Source organism: Callithrix jacchus, chromosome 4 (genome assembly GCF_049354715.1).
Source record: "Callithrix jacchus isolate 240 chromosome 4, calJac240_pri, whole genome shotgun sequence".
NCBI classification, from domain to species: Eukaryota; Metazoa; Chordata; class Mammalia; order Primates; family Cebidae; genus Callithrix; species Callithrix jacchus.
In genome coordinates this window covers 150,233,652-150,249,514 of record NC_133505.1, presented here as the reverse complement: position 1 = coordinate 150,249,514, position 15,863 = coordinate 150,233,652, and the positions used below count along the sequence as shown (strand labels likewise).

At 35.3% G+C, this 15,863-nt stretch overlaps 1 protein-coding gene across 2 annotated transcripts in view; it reads right to left on the bottom strand.

Moving 5' to 3' along the window:
* The window catches only part of PEX3 (peroxisomal biogenesis factor 3), a 34,529-nt gene extending 18,724 nt beyond the window's left edge, over window positions 1-15,805 (bottom strand). Inside the window, exons 1-3 of one of the 2 annotated variants that reach the window (XM_002747096.6) lie at window positions 15,494-15,805; window positions 7,709-7,840; window positions 4,229-4,310 (exon numbers count right to left, since the gene is read on the bottom strand). In XM_002747096.6, coding sequence (XP_002747142.1) covers window positions 4,229-4,310; window positions 7,709-7,840; window positions 15,494-15,566 — 287 coding nt within the window. In that variant the 5' untranslated portion in view covers window positions 15,567-15,805. The remainder of the gene's footprint in view (window positions 1-4,228; window positions 4,311-7,708; window positions 7,841-15,493) is intronic. The other variant, XM_035296891.3, reaches the window with a different exon arrangement.
* Between the last annotated feature and the right edge of the window lie 58 nt (window positions 15,806-15,863).

Below are 15,863 nucleotides of genomic sequence, written 5' to 3'. Positions count from 1 at the left end.
CATAAAAACTTGTTCTGGGTTCATCTTGTTGAATTCTTACTGCAGACTTGAAATCACCAATTTCACTGGGTCCTGGTTTCTCATAGCAGGAAATTGTAGAGACCAAAACCCTTGATTAAGAATGTTTATTGCTACAGAGTAGGTCATTATTTCTAAGATTTTTTCCAGTGAACTAATAAATAAGTGTTTGCTTATTTATATGTGCATATAATAAAAAAGGTAATATACACCATGAATTCATACTGATATTTCTAAATTAGTCAAAATTTTAAAAACTGGTCTAAAATTAATCAATGGGTTTTTAACTTAATGTCATTGATCTTGCATTGGCATTTCCTTTTTCCCACACACACACAAAAATAAATCCCTTATTTATCCCCCTGAGGGATACGTTTCAAGACCCTCAGTAGATGCCTGAAATTGAAGATAGTACCAACCCCTATATACACTATATTTTATCCTCTACATATGTACCTATGATAAGGTTTAATTTATAAACTAGGCAAAGTAAAAAATTAACAACAATAACTCACAATAAAATAACACAAATGTAATATACCAGCATCATTACTCTTAGGGGCCATTATTAAATAAAATAAGGGTTCCTTAAACACAAGCACTGCAATACCTTAACATTTAATCTGATGGTCAAGATGGCTACTAAGTGACTAACAAGCAGATAGCATTTACAGCATGGATCTGCTGGATGAAGGGAGATTTCATCATGTTATTCGCCATGGCACACAACTGAAAGCTTAGGAATCATTTATCTGGATTTTTCCATTTAATAGTTTTGGACCATGGTTGACCATGGCTAACTGAAGCCTTGGAAAGTGAAACCATGGATAAGGTGGGTGGGACTACTGTGTACAGATGGTAGCCACTTTTCTATTCTAACTAAAGTATAGTATCCCATTGTACAGACGGACTATGTGGATGTAGTTTAGTGCTTTTCAAACCACTAGTGGAGGATCAGTATTTTTTCCCTGTCACAGACCAGTACTTATGTTAAATACAATAAAAATACATTACTAGAAAACATAAAAGCTACAGATATAAAAAATACAAGTCCATATTCTTTATTATAATTTTCAGACATAAATTTGCATTCCAGTAAGAAATTGAGTTACTATTACAATTGTAAGGATACTACTAGCTTCTTGTCTTTCTTTGCCAATGAGCAGACTCTAGAGTTTTAGTCATCTCTTTCCTAGATGGCACAGGTTCAGAAAATGTGTTGAGTAACTCGTGCAAGACATTTATTCACCCTTAATCTAATCTAGTGTTCCAGACACATGGTAGAATGCCACATGTATTCTGATTAAAATGGGAATCAACCACAATTCAAAGATCAAGTATTTAACGTATTATAAGTAAATCATATCTCTTTTTGAATGTTCTGTCAGAAAAATTTCTAAGTAATTCTTATAAAAATTCTGAATGAAAAAAGAAAACAGTGGTTCCAAAAATTTCAATATAGAAAGCACTCAGTAGTGAGCCATTATGGTGTCACTGCACTCCAGCCTGGGCTAGAGTAAGACTCTGTCTGAAAAAAAAAAAAAAAAAAAAAAAAAAAGCAAAAACAAACTATTTTATTTGGGATGATTTTGGTGGGAGAAGACAGTTATTGTTACCCAGGACATTTTTTCATGTTTACACTAAACATTATTAGACTTTAAAAGTAGATTTTTAAAAACTGATACTGTCTTTTAAAAAAAAAAACTCCAAAATCAATGTAAAAGATTCCAAATCTATGTAGAAGAATAGAGAAAAGTACTTTCTATGCAAATATTCCTTTCAAATGATTTGTCTGATGGAAATCAACTGCGAGTTAAATATAACCTGACTCTTGAATGTCACTAAAATACCTGAAGTTTAAGAATTAAACTTTAGGCCAGGCACGGTGGCTCACGCCTGTAATCCCATCACTTTGGGAGGCTGAGACGGGTGAATCACGAGGTCAAGACATGGAGACCATCCTGGTCAACATGGTGAAACCCCTTCTCTACTAAAAATACAAAAATTAGCTTGGCACGGTGGCGCGTGCCTGTAATTTCAGCTACTCAGGAGGCTGAGGCAGGAGAATTGCCTGAACCCAGGAGGCGGAGGTTGCGGTGAGCCGAGATTGGGCCATTGTACTCCAGCCTGGGTAACAAGAGCGAAACTCCGTCTCAAAAAAAAAAGAATTAAACTTTAGGCCTTCATATGAAATAAAAAAAAGAGAGAGAGAGAATTAAACGAATCCTTTCAAAGTGTTCTACTTCACTTAAGATGGAGGATGTTTGAGATTTTTTTTTTGCCATTGAAACTTCATTGCCAATATCTGTCCTCAACACGAGTACCAAATACCAAAAACAGTGATAACTGTGTATTTGCTATTATGAAGTTAGCAAAATAAGACTATCAAATCATGCACTTATTTCTGATTATTGCAAATAATTTAAAGAAAAAAATAACTTGTGCAACAGGCTTACAGGAGACTAGTCTCACATAAAACTAATATATAAGCAGTCATAAAATTAGAGGCCTTATCTAATCACACTTTGTAAGGTATCAATCCCTTATTTATGCAAATACTTTTCAAATGGATATTACCCTTCTCCCTCCACCAAATTACAAATAGTAATTTCAAATCAAAAGAAAGCCAAGAAAAAGTAACATTGAGATATGTAAAGAGGAAACCGTGAAAGAGGAGAATTGTGGCCCATCTTAAATTCTCCAGAATTTAAGAAATTCTCCTCCCTGTGTATGATTTAAAAAAGAGAATCACATCTTTTCTTTAAAGCTGTCCAGAATTATCCATCAAAATTAATCCCTTGGTTTTTTTGATACTCCCATATTTTCCTTTTACTTTTTGTCATTGCATTAAATGTGTCTGGAATTATGATGATTTATTTAGTCTATTTCCTCCTTTGGATGAAAAGGTCTTAAAGAGACTTTATCTTAATTATTAAATTCCCTAAAGCACATGGAACATAGGGCCTTGGAGGAAACAGATTCACCAAGAAGGAAGAATGCCACCATGATTATTTTATCTGTATTATGTTGCTTTTATAAAAATGCTATTCACTTATATGTTTCTTCTTCATAAAACTATATGAACTAATTTATAAGCTAAACCTTGTATCTGTAAAAAGGAAGGAAGGTTTGTCTACCTCCAAGAATGAAGAAATTTAAAATGGAAAATCCCTCATACCAGCATTCTGTTTTAATTAGATAAAAGAAATCTCAACTACACAAATCCATTATTATTTTGGGAAGTATTCTCTGAATACAGTAAGTGTTTTCAAAAAACATTTCCCTCTTGTTATTTAGCCTGTCTGAGCACTGAATTCCTATTGCAAAATGAATAATAGTAGTATCTGCCTCACAGGGATATTGTGTAAATTAAGTGGGAGCTCACAGGGATATTGTGTAAATTATTTTGGGAGCATATATGGAAAGTAACTAGCATCAGGGCTGGGACAGTGAGATGGTTTAGAGATAGCACTACCTTTCCCCTGGTTATCTGAAGGGTGATTAAAGGCAAGTGATTATTTTAGGAAGGCCACAATGATTAAAATTTATTTAGTGAAATCATTTCCCTGCCCACCCTCTCATCATTGTCAATAAGATAAGAAGCCCTTTCCTGCTGGAAGTCTTCTCAAACTGATACAGTATCACTACCCAACAAATTACACTATCCAACAACTACTCAATGTACAAGGTTACACATGTGAAAGTGCTTTTGGAAACAGCAAACTGCCATGGCAATGTAAATTATTAGTGCTGTATGCCCCTGTTATGTTTGTATTTCATTTTGTTAGTAATTTTTTAAAAGTCCTGTATGCCTTATTTATTTAAAATGTATGTTCACATCCTTTATTACACTGTAAATTCTTTCAGAAGCACAATATTTAATATAATTTTGTTAGCTTCACAGCATCTGGTTCAGGAGCACATTTCACAAGGATTCTATAATTAAATTTGTTAATAATTTCAAAGTGCTGTAAGATCTATTTATATGAAAAACAACACATACAAATATCATTGCCTTGAATGCTTTGTGCAAAAAAGTCAAGCATAGACAAAAGTAAATATGGATTAAATGATATAGTTAATATTCTTCTTACTGAGCCTACATAAGCTTTAATTAGAAAAACAACTAAGATTTTTGAAAAGTATATCAGTTCATTCTATAAACTTTAAGTGCAGTACATAAACAGAAAATGCTGTAACTTGCATTTACCTGTTTTTTAGCAGAGCTGTGAGGCTCTCAGAATTCAGTTGCTGCATTAAAGCCTCTCTCAGTGTTGGAAGCATGGACAGCACTGTAATACAAACATAAAAATAAAAAAAAGGTCACATGTGATATGACTGCCCCCACTAAGAAATGCACACTGTTTTAGGCTATATGTTACGGATAGCAACTAGCAGGAGTCCGAAGGGAATGTCAGGGCTAGACAATTCAAATTATTTTTATTATTATTATAGATCTATTACATACTAACAAATCATTTATCTGCTTATGTAATATAACAAAATCACATAAACATTATGATCACAGCAACATAAACAAGTACACAGAGAAGGAAGAATAGAAAGCATTATTCTCAGATTTTAATAGTGGTGGTCTCTGAGCTATAGATTATGAATAATTCCTTTTTCTCTTATTTTCCTTAATCTCCCAATTTTTATAATAAGTGTTCACTTCTGACATAATAACAATGGTCAAAAACATTTTTACATTCAGCTATACTTTTTGCTTCATTTTTCATTTCTAATTTTTAAAAAGTTGATTTATTAAATACTACAAAGCAATAAACATTTATTATAACCTAGACAAAAGTGTACTGGGTTAGGAAGTAAGAGTTGCTGAGTTTTAGTTTTGTCAGTGGGTATTGTTACTGTTTATTGTAAATGTTTACTGTTTGTAATACCACGAAGCAATAAACATTTATTTTTACAGATAAAAGTACACTGGGTTAGAAACTAAGAGTTGCTGAGTTTTAGTTTTAGTTTTGTCAGTGGCTGTTTGTTATTGTTTGTTACTTCCAGGAATAATGTGAAGATGAAATGAGACTGGCAATCTATGGGAAAAAAACTTCACGTAATTTTTGGGAGTTAGTTTACTTATGGCTCTAGATGTGGAATAAGAAATGCTGGAGAGTAAGAATCTGTCATGCGATTAGAGGAAAAAAAAAGAAATGAAGGAATATACACATAAAAATGTAAAATGAGTTTCTAAGCCCTAAATAACAATAACAAAATGAAAAAGTATCAAGACCACCACATTTTTTTTGAGACAGACTCTCACTCTGTAATCCAGGCTGGAGTGCAGTGGTATAATCATGGCTCACTGAAGCCTTAACCTCCTGGGCTCAAGCGATCCTCCTGCCTCAGATTCCTGTGTAGCTCGAACTAGAGGCATGTGCCTCCATCTCCAGCTAATCTTTTAAATTTTTTATACAGATGAGGTCTCACTATGTTGCCCAAGCTACTCTTGAACTGCTGGGTGCAAGCAATCCTCCTATCTTGGCCTCCCAAAGTGCTGGGATTACAGGCATGAGCCATCACACCTGGCTATGAACACCACATTTTAAAAGGGAAAACATCTTGGGTGAGAAAACTAGTTATATTTACCCCAAAGCACTCATTTTTTCCAGGACATCGATTACTTCTTATCCAAAAGAATAGAAATTTAATCATATTATTTGTAACCCCATTATCAATGCTCATGTTATGCTTTGTACAAAAAATGCAGAATGTGCAGAAAACTAATTTGGGAGGTTTTCACTGAACCTATATTTTGGCTCTTAGAGATCAAATATTTTACTTTTAATTGCCTATACTTAGCTGTTTGTTCATCCTAGGGTTGTGTCATGGAAATGTGTGACCTCTATCTTTTGCTGGAAGAGCACAGTTAACTGACAAACCCAGCTGCCACTCCTCTGGATCCACCATCATGTCTGCACTACTCCCAGCCAATGACACTGTTTGGATGGGGACATTTCTGCAGGCCCATTTCTGCAGGTCTCCTTTACCAGAAACTTTGGCTCGTAGACTCCTCATTGGTCTCCCAACGCTTTCTTAGAACTGTGCTGTAGTCTGAGACTCTTCTTGCCTAATCTTCCTTTCTTCCTTGTCTTTTTCCCTTCAAAGTGTCAGATCTGCACTGTGGCCTAATGGCTTCCCTTGCCTCCTTCTGCCTCCCTTCCCCTTTATTCTTTACAGGCATATCTACTAGTAGATCTCTTGTACATCTAATCCCATCCTAGCATCTGCTTCCTGGGAGACCCAAACCGACACAAAGGTCCATGTCAAACTGAGATGTATTTTAAGACCCCAGCAGCTACATTTTACTATTTTTTGAAAATTCAAGTAATAACCAGAAATAGACCATTTTCTAAAAATTCGTTAAAATGTTCCAGGCAATGCCATTACATTGAATGCTGAATGTCAATTTAAATCGTTTTGTAACTTTAAAAAAGTTATCATTTACTGAGTATTTATTATATGTCAAGCACTTTACAGGCATTATCTCATCACGGCCTCAAAAAACATTTATAAAGTGACTTTTATGATGTTCATTTTATGCTCAGAATTGTCATTATGTATAGTATTTATGATTACTATTTGCTTTGTAGAATGCAGATATTTTTCTGGGTATTACTACTTCAAATATTAAAAATCATACTCCAGTTGTACTTTTGGATGTGCCTCTTACCCTTCTTAATCTCAGCCTCAAGTAAAATGAGGGAAGTCAACTAATAATAAAGCCTTTAACTCTAAAAAATTTCTACTTTTTAAAATTAAATAAGGAGAACATACCTTTATAAATTCTTCCTAAATTAATTGTTCTTGAAAGAAATGTTAGAGAAATGAGTAAGCTTTAAACAATAAAAAGGAAAGACAGGCTTGGCATAGATCTAAGAACTAGAAGAGTTATGCCAGTTAGAGCACACCTGTTCTCTTCGAATATGGGCAGGTTGATTTTGTGATGGCATTCTCCTAAGGTTGTTTCTAGCTCTGGAGGTTAAATTATTGCCATTAATTAACATTGCCTGAGGGTATACTATTGTGGGAGACTCATAGGTCTATAGTTGCCTACAGTAAATTTAATAAACTTAATCACTCTTTCCTATGGCCAATAGGGCCAGTGGGATCAAGCCTACTTCTGCAGCCTTGTTTCTTGTCACTGTCATTGTTCATTCTGCTCTAGCTACATGGCCTTTTTGCTGTGTCCTGAATGTACCAAGCTTGTTCCCGTCTCAGGCATTTCACATAGCTCCATTGTAACATTTGGTTTCTGCTCCAGTGCTACCTAAAAGAAATCTGACTCTACTGATCCCTGTCTTAAAGAATGTCTCAGCCCTCACATGGCTTTATGCTCCATATGGCAGTCACCACAGCCTAAAGTTACTTATTTGTTATCATCTTTTTCTCTCACTAGAATATAAACTCCAAAGGTCAGGGACTTTTTGTTGTTGCTGTTCACCTCCTGCTTCCCCAGTCCTGGATACAAGTATTTGCTGAATGAATAAGCAAAATGAATGAACTGATTTTTAAAATTCATATTAAAATGACATAATTCAGTTAAATCATGCAAATGCTCGCTAGATTTATCATCCTTTCTTTGCCTTTTCCTCTAAATTTGATCCTGGTGATAGGTAAATTAATACAAACCATCAAACAACTTTACACATGTATAAATATTTCTCTGACTTACCTGTCATATTGCAAGTCCTCTGGTTACTTTCAAAATGATATTGTCGTCGTGCTTGGGCAATGTATTCCGCAGCCTCCCTTTCCTGTATTTCTCTGATTTTCTTCTGTCCATATTTCCCCAGAATATATACTCCTAAAATCAGTTAAAAAAACCCTACTATATTAATTAGAGTACCAAAAATTCTACACAGTGTTTTTAACCTACTTTATCCAATTATAAGTCTTACATCAGTGGACAGCTAAAATTACATTTTAAACCTAAATAATTTGTAAGACTGGCCCAAAGAAAAGGAGACCAGCATTTTAACAGCCAATGACAGAAGAAATGATAGGCACATAAGGACTAGGTCTGAAGGAGGGAAAGGAATTAAATCTAAAAAGCCTGGTAGTGCCTTTACTAGTAGACTAGAGATACTCTAAATGTCCAGCAATGGAGAATTGTTTAAATAAATGATGGTCTAGCCATACAGTGAACTCTTATGCAGCTATTAAAAACCACATTGCTAAACAGTTAATGGCTCAAGGAAATATCCACGTTATATTTTTAGGTGATAAAATACAATCCCATAAGTTTTGCTTTTTTTAATGGAAACAGATCCCGAAAAATAGGTGAGTTTTAATTTCTAAAATATAATAAACAATGATCATTGCTGAATGGTGGGATAACAGGTAATTTTGTCCTTGATATTTTCTTTAATAAACACAAAATACTTTTTAAAAATATAAAATTTTTAAAAGGAACAATGAAAGAAAGGCAGTTAGTCAGGCAGACATCTATTTATCCATCCTTGTGGTAGAAAAATCTCTTTTGAGGAAAAGAGAGAAAATATAACTCTCTCATCTAAAAATTAGTAACTTATTTAGAAAAAAAAGAGGGAAGAGGGTACAGAAACCCTTAAATTGTAACACCACAGAATAAGAATATAGATGGTGTCATGTGGCCTGTAACTGAACACATTTCAGCATACACAGTATGATATAAATGTGTATATTTTGGTCTCTACTTGAGGGGCAGTGAGTTTTCCTAACTGGGAATGTGAACATTCCAGAGTGGTTAGTTAGCCATACTTGATCAAAAGCCGCATTCCAAGGCTTAAGCTCTTCAACTATATCACTTATCAGCACCAAATATCTTTTAATTAGCATATGAACATCAGGAATGGATTTTCATAGATTAAATTAATGGTTTTCAAGATACTGGACTAGCTAAAACATTTTGGTAATATTCATATGAACTAGAATATATGAATCAGCAAGTCCTTCACCTTTAGGAACCGTTTACTTAGCCTGGGACCCTTAGCTGCTAGATCAAAGGATTCATAGTCAACTGAGTTAACCAGTTAGCCAACTGAATTCTACAGCTAGAATACTGTGGTATTTTCTTCAGGGATATCTTTTATAATCAGTTCTGTGGTAGCATGAAACAAGGACAGAACCCTGGGACTTCAATAAGCTTACAGAACAGGTTGTGTTACTTTGAATCTCTGTTTGCCAGTAGATGTTTTTAAGTGTGCCAGAACTTGGTTTCATTATAACCTGGCAGCAAGGTTGTAAGGAAGTAACTAATGCTCACCTACCTCCAATGTCTATAGCCTCCAATATCTACTAAAAATAACCTAAGAATTGTGCATGACTAAAGTAATTAGATTTGGCTGTTCCAGATAGAAAGTGGGTAGCCCTCTAGGAACTACAAAGCAAACATATCCTGAATATCCTGAATTATTTTCATTAATACAGGCGTTATAGGTGAACTGATAAGATATTACATACTCTTAAAAATAATAGTTCAGTAAAAGGATATGTGCTAAAAACAATTTGAACTACTGTATGATTGCTGTTGCTATGTTTCTATGCAAATTAATGTTTTATAACCAAGCTTAAAGAAGAAATGAGAGTTCACATAAGTGACTTCATGGCTACCTTTCCTGTACTCCTTTCTAAATAAACTTGATGATAGCACTACAATACCAACAAAGGAAACTGACTTACATTTCACAAAGTTACTCTATGACAGGCATCTCTGACATAATAGATCTGAAGGAATTGTTTGTATCTTATTTGCTCAACAGCTTACTGAAAGTTACATGTAAAACGATTATTTCTCATATTATACTGTAAAATCAAACACTAAGATGACACTTTTTGTATAGCTAAGATTTTTTTTCTTGAATAATAGTAAATTTGATTGGTGTGTTTCCCTGGGGAAAAGGTCTACTGCTTTAATTAGAATCTCAGCAAACCTGATGAATTTTTTTAGGAATTGTTACTTAACACATTTCAGCATAGGTGGTATGAAATACATGTGTGCATTTTGGTCTGTATCTGAGGGGTAGTCAGTTTTCCTCACTGGGAATGTGAACACTACAAAGTGGTTAGTGAGCCACACTTTGATACTCTAACTAAACTAAAAAAGAAAATGAATTATTATGGATCGAATTGTGTTTCCCCCCAAATTCATATGTTGAAGTCCCAACACCTCAGAATGTGACCTTATTTGGAAATAGAATCTTTACAGTGGTAATCAAGTTAAAATGTAACACCACAGAATAAGAATATAGGTGGTGTCATGTGGCCTGTAAGTGAAATGTGTTCAGTTACATTAAGGTGGGTCCTAATTAAATAAGACTGTTGTCCTTATAAAAGCAAACCTGGACATCGACAATTGCAGGGGAAAGACAAAGCAAAAACAGAGAGGAGATGGCCATCTATGAGCCATGGTGAGAGGGTTGGAATAGATTCTTCCCTTATACTCTGTAGAAGGAACCAACCAAAGATCAAATCTGATCTTGGACTTCTAAATTTCAGAATTGTAAGATGATATATTTCTGTTGCTTAAGCTGCCCATTTTGTGGTACTTTGAAATCAGGCTAAAATCACACAATCCATTTTTTTTTTTTTTAAGTTTAGCACTGAACTAAGTTCTTTTACAAGGTCTAATTCATCCAGGCTCTTATACTCAAAATTCATAAATTCTGATTTTGTCAGATTTGTCCCCCTAGAAAAACAGGAATGAGGGCAGATAATTTATTAGCTAAAATATGGAGCTCAGGGCTATCTATATATTTGACTGGCAGTCTAGCCTGGAAAACAGGAGATATTGACGGTTCTGTTACCAAGTAGCTAGGTGAGTTTTGAGAAAGTACCTTCCTCTCTGTGTCTAAATTTCTTCATTCATAAAATAAAAGACTGGGATTATATGAGCTTTAATGTTTCTTTTGTAGCTATGACTTTATGTATTAACAATGATAACATTTACTAAATACCTTAAAAAATGTCAAACGTTTTGAGTTTTCCTTTAATAACATTACTGGTAAAATAAGACTTCCAGTCTTCCTACAATTCAATTGTTTTAAAACTATCTCTTAGTCTTCTCTTTCTGGATGAAAATCCCTACAATGCAACTATTTTACAAGGTTAACAATTTCAAAAAGAGTTTGAAAATAACCTGTTAATTAACCTATTGATCTGTTCCCAATCCAACAGATCATCAAATCCTACTACAGTATTCTATTTCAGACATATTTTGTAAATCTTGCTAATTATTCACAACTTCTTTATCACTGTCTTCATTTAGACCCTAAAAATTAATGCTCTTGAACTGGATAAACAGTTTCCTAACTCTTCTGGTCACAAACCTGTTTTACCCATCTTATATATGCAAAGTGATTTTCTAAAACATAAATCTGATTATGTCACTCATGTTTTTAGAATCCTCCCAACATTTCTGAATGTGGTCTCCTTGTTCCACTTACATCAGAATTACTTGGGACAATTAAAATGTAGCCTTTAAGGACACTCCTTGAAAATATCTCCAAATGTCTTATCTTGTATGATCCTGCATCCCCAGTCCATAGTCTCTGACTGGGACTTAGAACTCAATAAATATTTGCAAAATTAAGGAATTCTTGAATTGCACTCTAAAGCTAAACAGTCAGAATCTGGAATAAAGAATCCTATGTTTTCTTAAGCTCCTTCAGTGATGTTTTTTATCCATACTAAACTCTTGGAAGCATCACTACAAAGGATAATGTCCAAATTATGTAGAATGGCTTCATAAGGAAGGCCCTTCATAATCTGTACTCTAGCTACTTTTCCAAGTTCATCTTTTGCCACTTGTTACTTGCATAGCCATAGTGAAATAGAGTTTCATTCATAAAAAGCAATGTTGCTGAACCTCTTGAATGGCTCTTTTTCCTGCTGTGTCCTTTCTCCTTTGCTAGCTTTACAACTTAAGTAGAAGTTATTTCTTATGAAGCTTTGCCTGATGTCTTCACACTTTCCTCTCATCTATGCTCCCACACCTTGCTCTATTTTTGTACTATACTATCATATTGCTTTTGTTTACTTCCATTTCTGTACCATGAGTTCAGTCAGGAACCGTCTTATTCCTTTGATTTCCAGAGCCTAGTACAGTGAGAATAGGCACTTACTCTCATTCAAATGTTTGTTTAATGACAGAATGAATGAATGAATGAATGAAAAATGTGAAGAGGCCAGAGATTACAGGATTTAAGTTATAAATCCAAGTCAATGTTCTGAGTCTTTTAGGAACCAGCAAGTTAATACATATGAATCTGGTTGCTCTCTGTTTTCCAACACTTTTTCAAGTGCAATGGTTCTCGAAGTGTGGCACGGGCACCCCTGGGGTCTTTAAGACTATTTCAGGAGGTCTGCAAAATCAAACCATTTTTGTAATAATACTAAAATATTATTTACCTTTTTCATTCTCATTATCTCATAAGGACACAGTGGAGTAATTTAGAGGCTACATGATGTGTGGTATCACAACTGACAGTATGTAGAAAGAAAATCCTGTTTTCTTCAATTACAACATTAAAGAGATTTGCAAAACATAAAATAATATACTCATTAATTTTTTGAAAATGTTATTTATGTTAATGTTATGTTTATTATTTTAAAATGAATTAATAAATATTAAATTTTTTTCATTTTAATTTAGAATATGGTAACTATTAATAGATAATAAAATTTAGAAAACTCTTTAGGATCCTTAATTTATCAGACTGTAAAGGAGACCTTAGATCAAAAAGTTTGGGAGCCACTGCTCTAGTCTTTTCACAAACTGGTCAAATTATGCTGGGCTCAGTGGCTCATGCCTATAATTCCAGTGCCTTAGGAGGCTGAGGCAGGATGATTGCTTGAGACCAGGAGTTCAAGACCAGTCTGAGCAACATAATGAGACCCGTGTTTCTACAAAATAATTAAAAAATTAGCCAGATATGATGGTGCACACCTGTAGTCCTAGCTACTTGGGAGGCTGAGGTGGGAGGATCACTTGAGTGAGGAAAGTGTGAAGATGTTAGGCAAATCTTCCTAAGGAAGCATTTCTACTTGAGTTATGTTGTAAAGCTAGCAAAGGAGAAATTGAGGATTCAGTGAGCTATGATCACACCATTGCATTCTAGCTTGAGTAACAGATCAAGATCCTATCTGGAAAAACAAAAACAAAAACAAAAACCACACACACACACACACCCAAACCCCCAAACTGGTCAAATTATACAAACTGGTGTAAACCAATTAGTCACCTATCCAAAATTCACAGAAACAGAAACTGTTACTTAAGAAGGCCTGCTCTCAAGATTTTACTTACTTATCCCCCTCACTATTGAATGGCCAAACTTCTCTAAGCATACCTGTTGATATAGTATCCAGCATGCAAGCCTGTCAAAATGTGTCTCTTCTTCCATGAAATTCTTCCTGATTTTTGACAACTGCATGTGCTACTTGCCAGTGTGATCTGTACAGCATTTCCTCACCTCTCTTGTTTTTCTATATCTTAATTACATGTATGCTTGCTTTTCCTTCCTATCAGACCATAAAGGCCACAAAGGCACAGTGATATAATGTGGAAAGAGAATGTGCTTTGGGGTCTAACACACCTGGTTTTGAATTCCAGTTTCCCTTTCACTAATTCTGACACCGGGGCAAATTTTTGAAATGCTTAGGGCTCTTGTTGCCACGTTTTTGAATGGGGATAATAATCATTGCTTTCTTGTCATTCTGCCTAAAGCAGAAGGGCTTAGCACAATGCCCAGCATAAAATGGGCACCCAGTAAATAGTAGCTATTACTATTAAAAATCTGTAAATCTTGTATTGCCATTCATATTACCTTCAGCACTACAGGCACTTAACAATTATTTCTTAGGTTAATTAAAATCGAACATATTGCAGAACTTTCTCCCTGAAGCAGAAAGAATATGAGGCTCAAACAAATACCAACCAGGGTCATCTATTCTTCCTTTCTTTTCAGACTGACTCCTTTCAGTAGGATTGTTTAAGCTTTCTATCCATCAGAACTTCTTTTTTTGCATTCCTCTTATTCTTCAACTATAAAGCTCTTGTTAGACTTTTTAAAAAAAATCTGTAAGTATCTTTTAAGTATTCTCTTTTGCTTCCCTTGTGATTATTTCTAATTTACCACTAGGTTGTTCCATAAGCTGAAGGAGTATTCCTTCTAAGATTGTTAAAGAAATAATTTTCCTTCCTTCAGTAGAGGCAAAAATATTTTATTTGTATTACTTCAATCACATATATATGTTTCGCTTTTATAATAAAATGGATTCTGTAGTTTTAGGATAATTTAAATACACATTAGATACCAGAGACTGAAGATATCACAAAATAACCTTTTATACAAAAAGGAATTCTCAAAGAAGGTGTTCAAAATTTACATATGCTTATTATCAATTTGTGATAGACCTCAGAGACATGCAAAACAGCATCCTTGCCTCAGCAACAAGAACTCTGTTTCAAACTTTCAAGCTTCACCAAAATCTTAACTATTGATGCTAAAGGTATTGTTAATTTCAAATTGTTTGCGGACAACAGAATACAATCTAAACTACAAGAAAAACCAATCAAATTCTTTGGGAAACTCTGTTCTTGATTTTAAGTACTTTTTAAAACATAGCAGGTAATAAATGTTAAGAATATTTCTCAAAAGCTCTAACAAATTCCCTCTTTTAAAGTTCCTAGATGTCCTTTTCATAAAATTCACTTTTTATTCCCTGCTTCGAATCCCTGAATATTATGACATGAGCACTGTGTGAGAGAACAGAGTCTCAGGATTTTTATCTTACCTGTTTCTAAATCTCCTCTGGGCCCGTGGAACTCAGTTATGTCACCTAGATTATAATGATCTCAACCCTGAAGATCCTGAGGAATATTGTACAACATCCCTCAAGCATTTTTCTTACTGCCATAGTTTGTATTCTAAAATGGCAGAAACAGAGCTAAAATATTGATTTGTTTTTCTTTGTCCAATCCATATCCCTTCGCCGTTTTCAAAAATTCAAATCGCCGTTTTCAAAAATTCAAACACCACCCGAAGTATAGCCTATAGGTAACTCTCCTAGATTATTATGAAACTCCTAAGGGCGAAAGCCGAAGTAGCAAGAGTGCCAAACAGAAATGAAGAATCTTACAGGAAAGCAGAATTTTTTAAAAAAACGTATCTGTAAGAGAATGGTGCCTTGATACAGAAACTTAAACTGTGATGAGTTCTCCAAAGATCTGTGAGAAAAAAAGGATTGGTGAGAAAGAGTTAAGAGGCGGTGACAGGGAGAGGGGCACACAGGCACTTCTCAACTGCAGAGATGGGAGAACCCTGGAGGTTGGCCACCTCCCTTCTCATCCGATGGTTGATCGAATCCCTTCTACATATCCCAGACTAGGATCGCCCAGCCTGTCCTTATTTTAGAAGAAAGTCACTTCTCCCACCCCCTTCTCCCAATGCCCCTTTTCAAGCACGCTGTCACCCACCTCCAAGGACCGTGCCCAGGAAGATGCATTTCTTTTTGTGACGTTTCAGAAAATTCCATACAGACCTCAGCATCTTTAGGCCTTAGGGGTATGTGGGCTGACTAAGGGCGAGGGGCTGCTTCACCGGGAAACTGTTTCTTCGTCACCTGGCCCGGATGACCCGGCAAGTGCGCCGTCGTCCCGCTCTGTGCTCTACCTAAATCACAAACTTGACTTTCCGCAGAGTCTGTCACCACAGCGGGAAGGGGGCGTGGACTCCAGCAAAGCAGCTGCGCTTTCTGCCGCTGCCGCCGCGCCGCCGCCGCCGCTCACAGGTCCGACACGCCCAGGTCCGTTCAGAAATCGCTCCCGGGTGTTCTGCCATTCGACT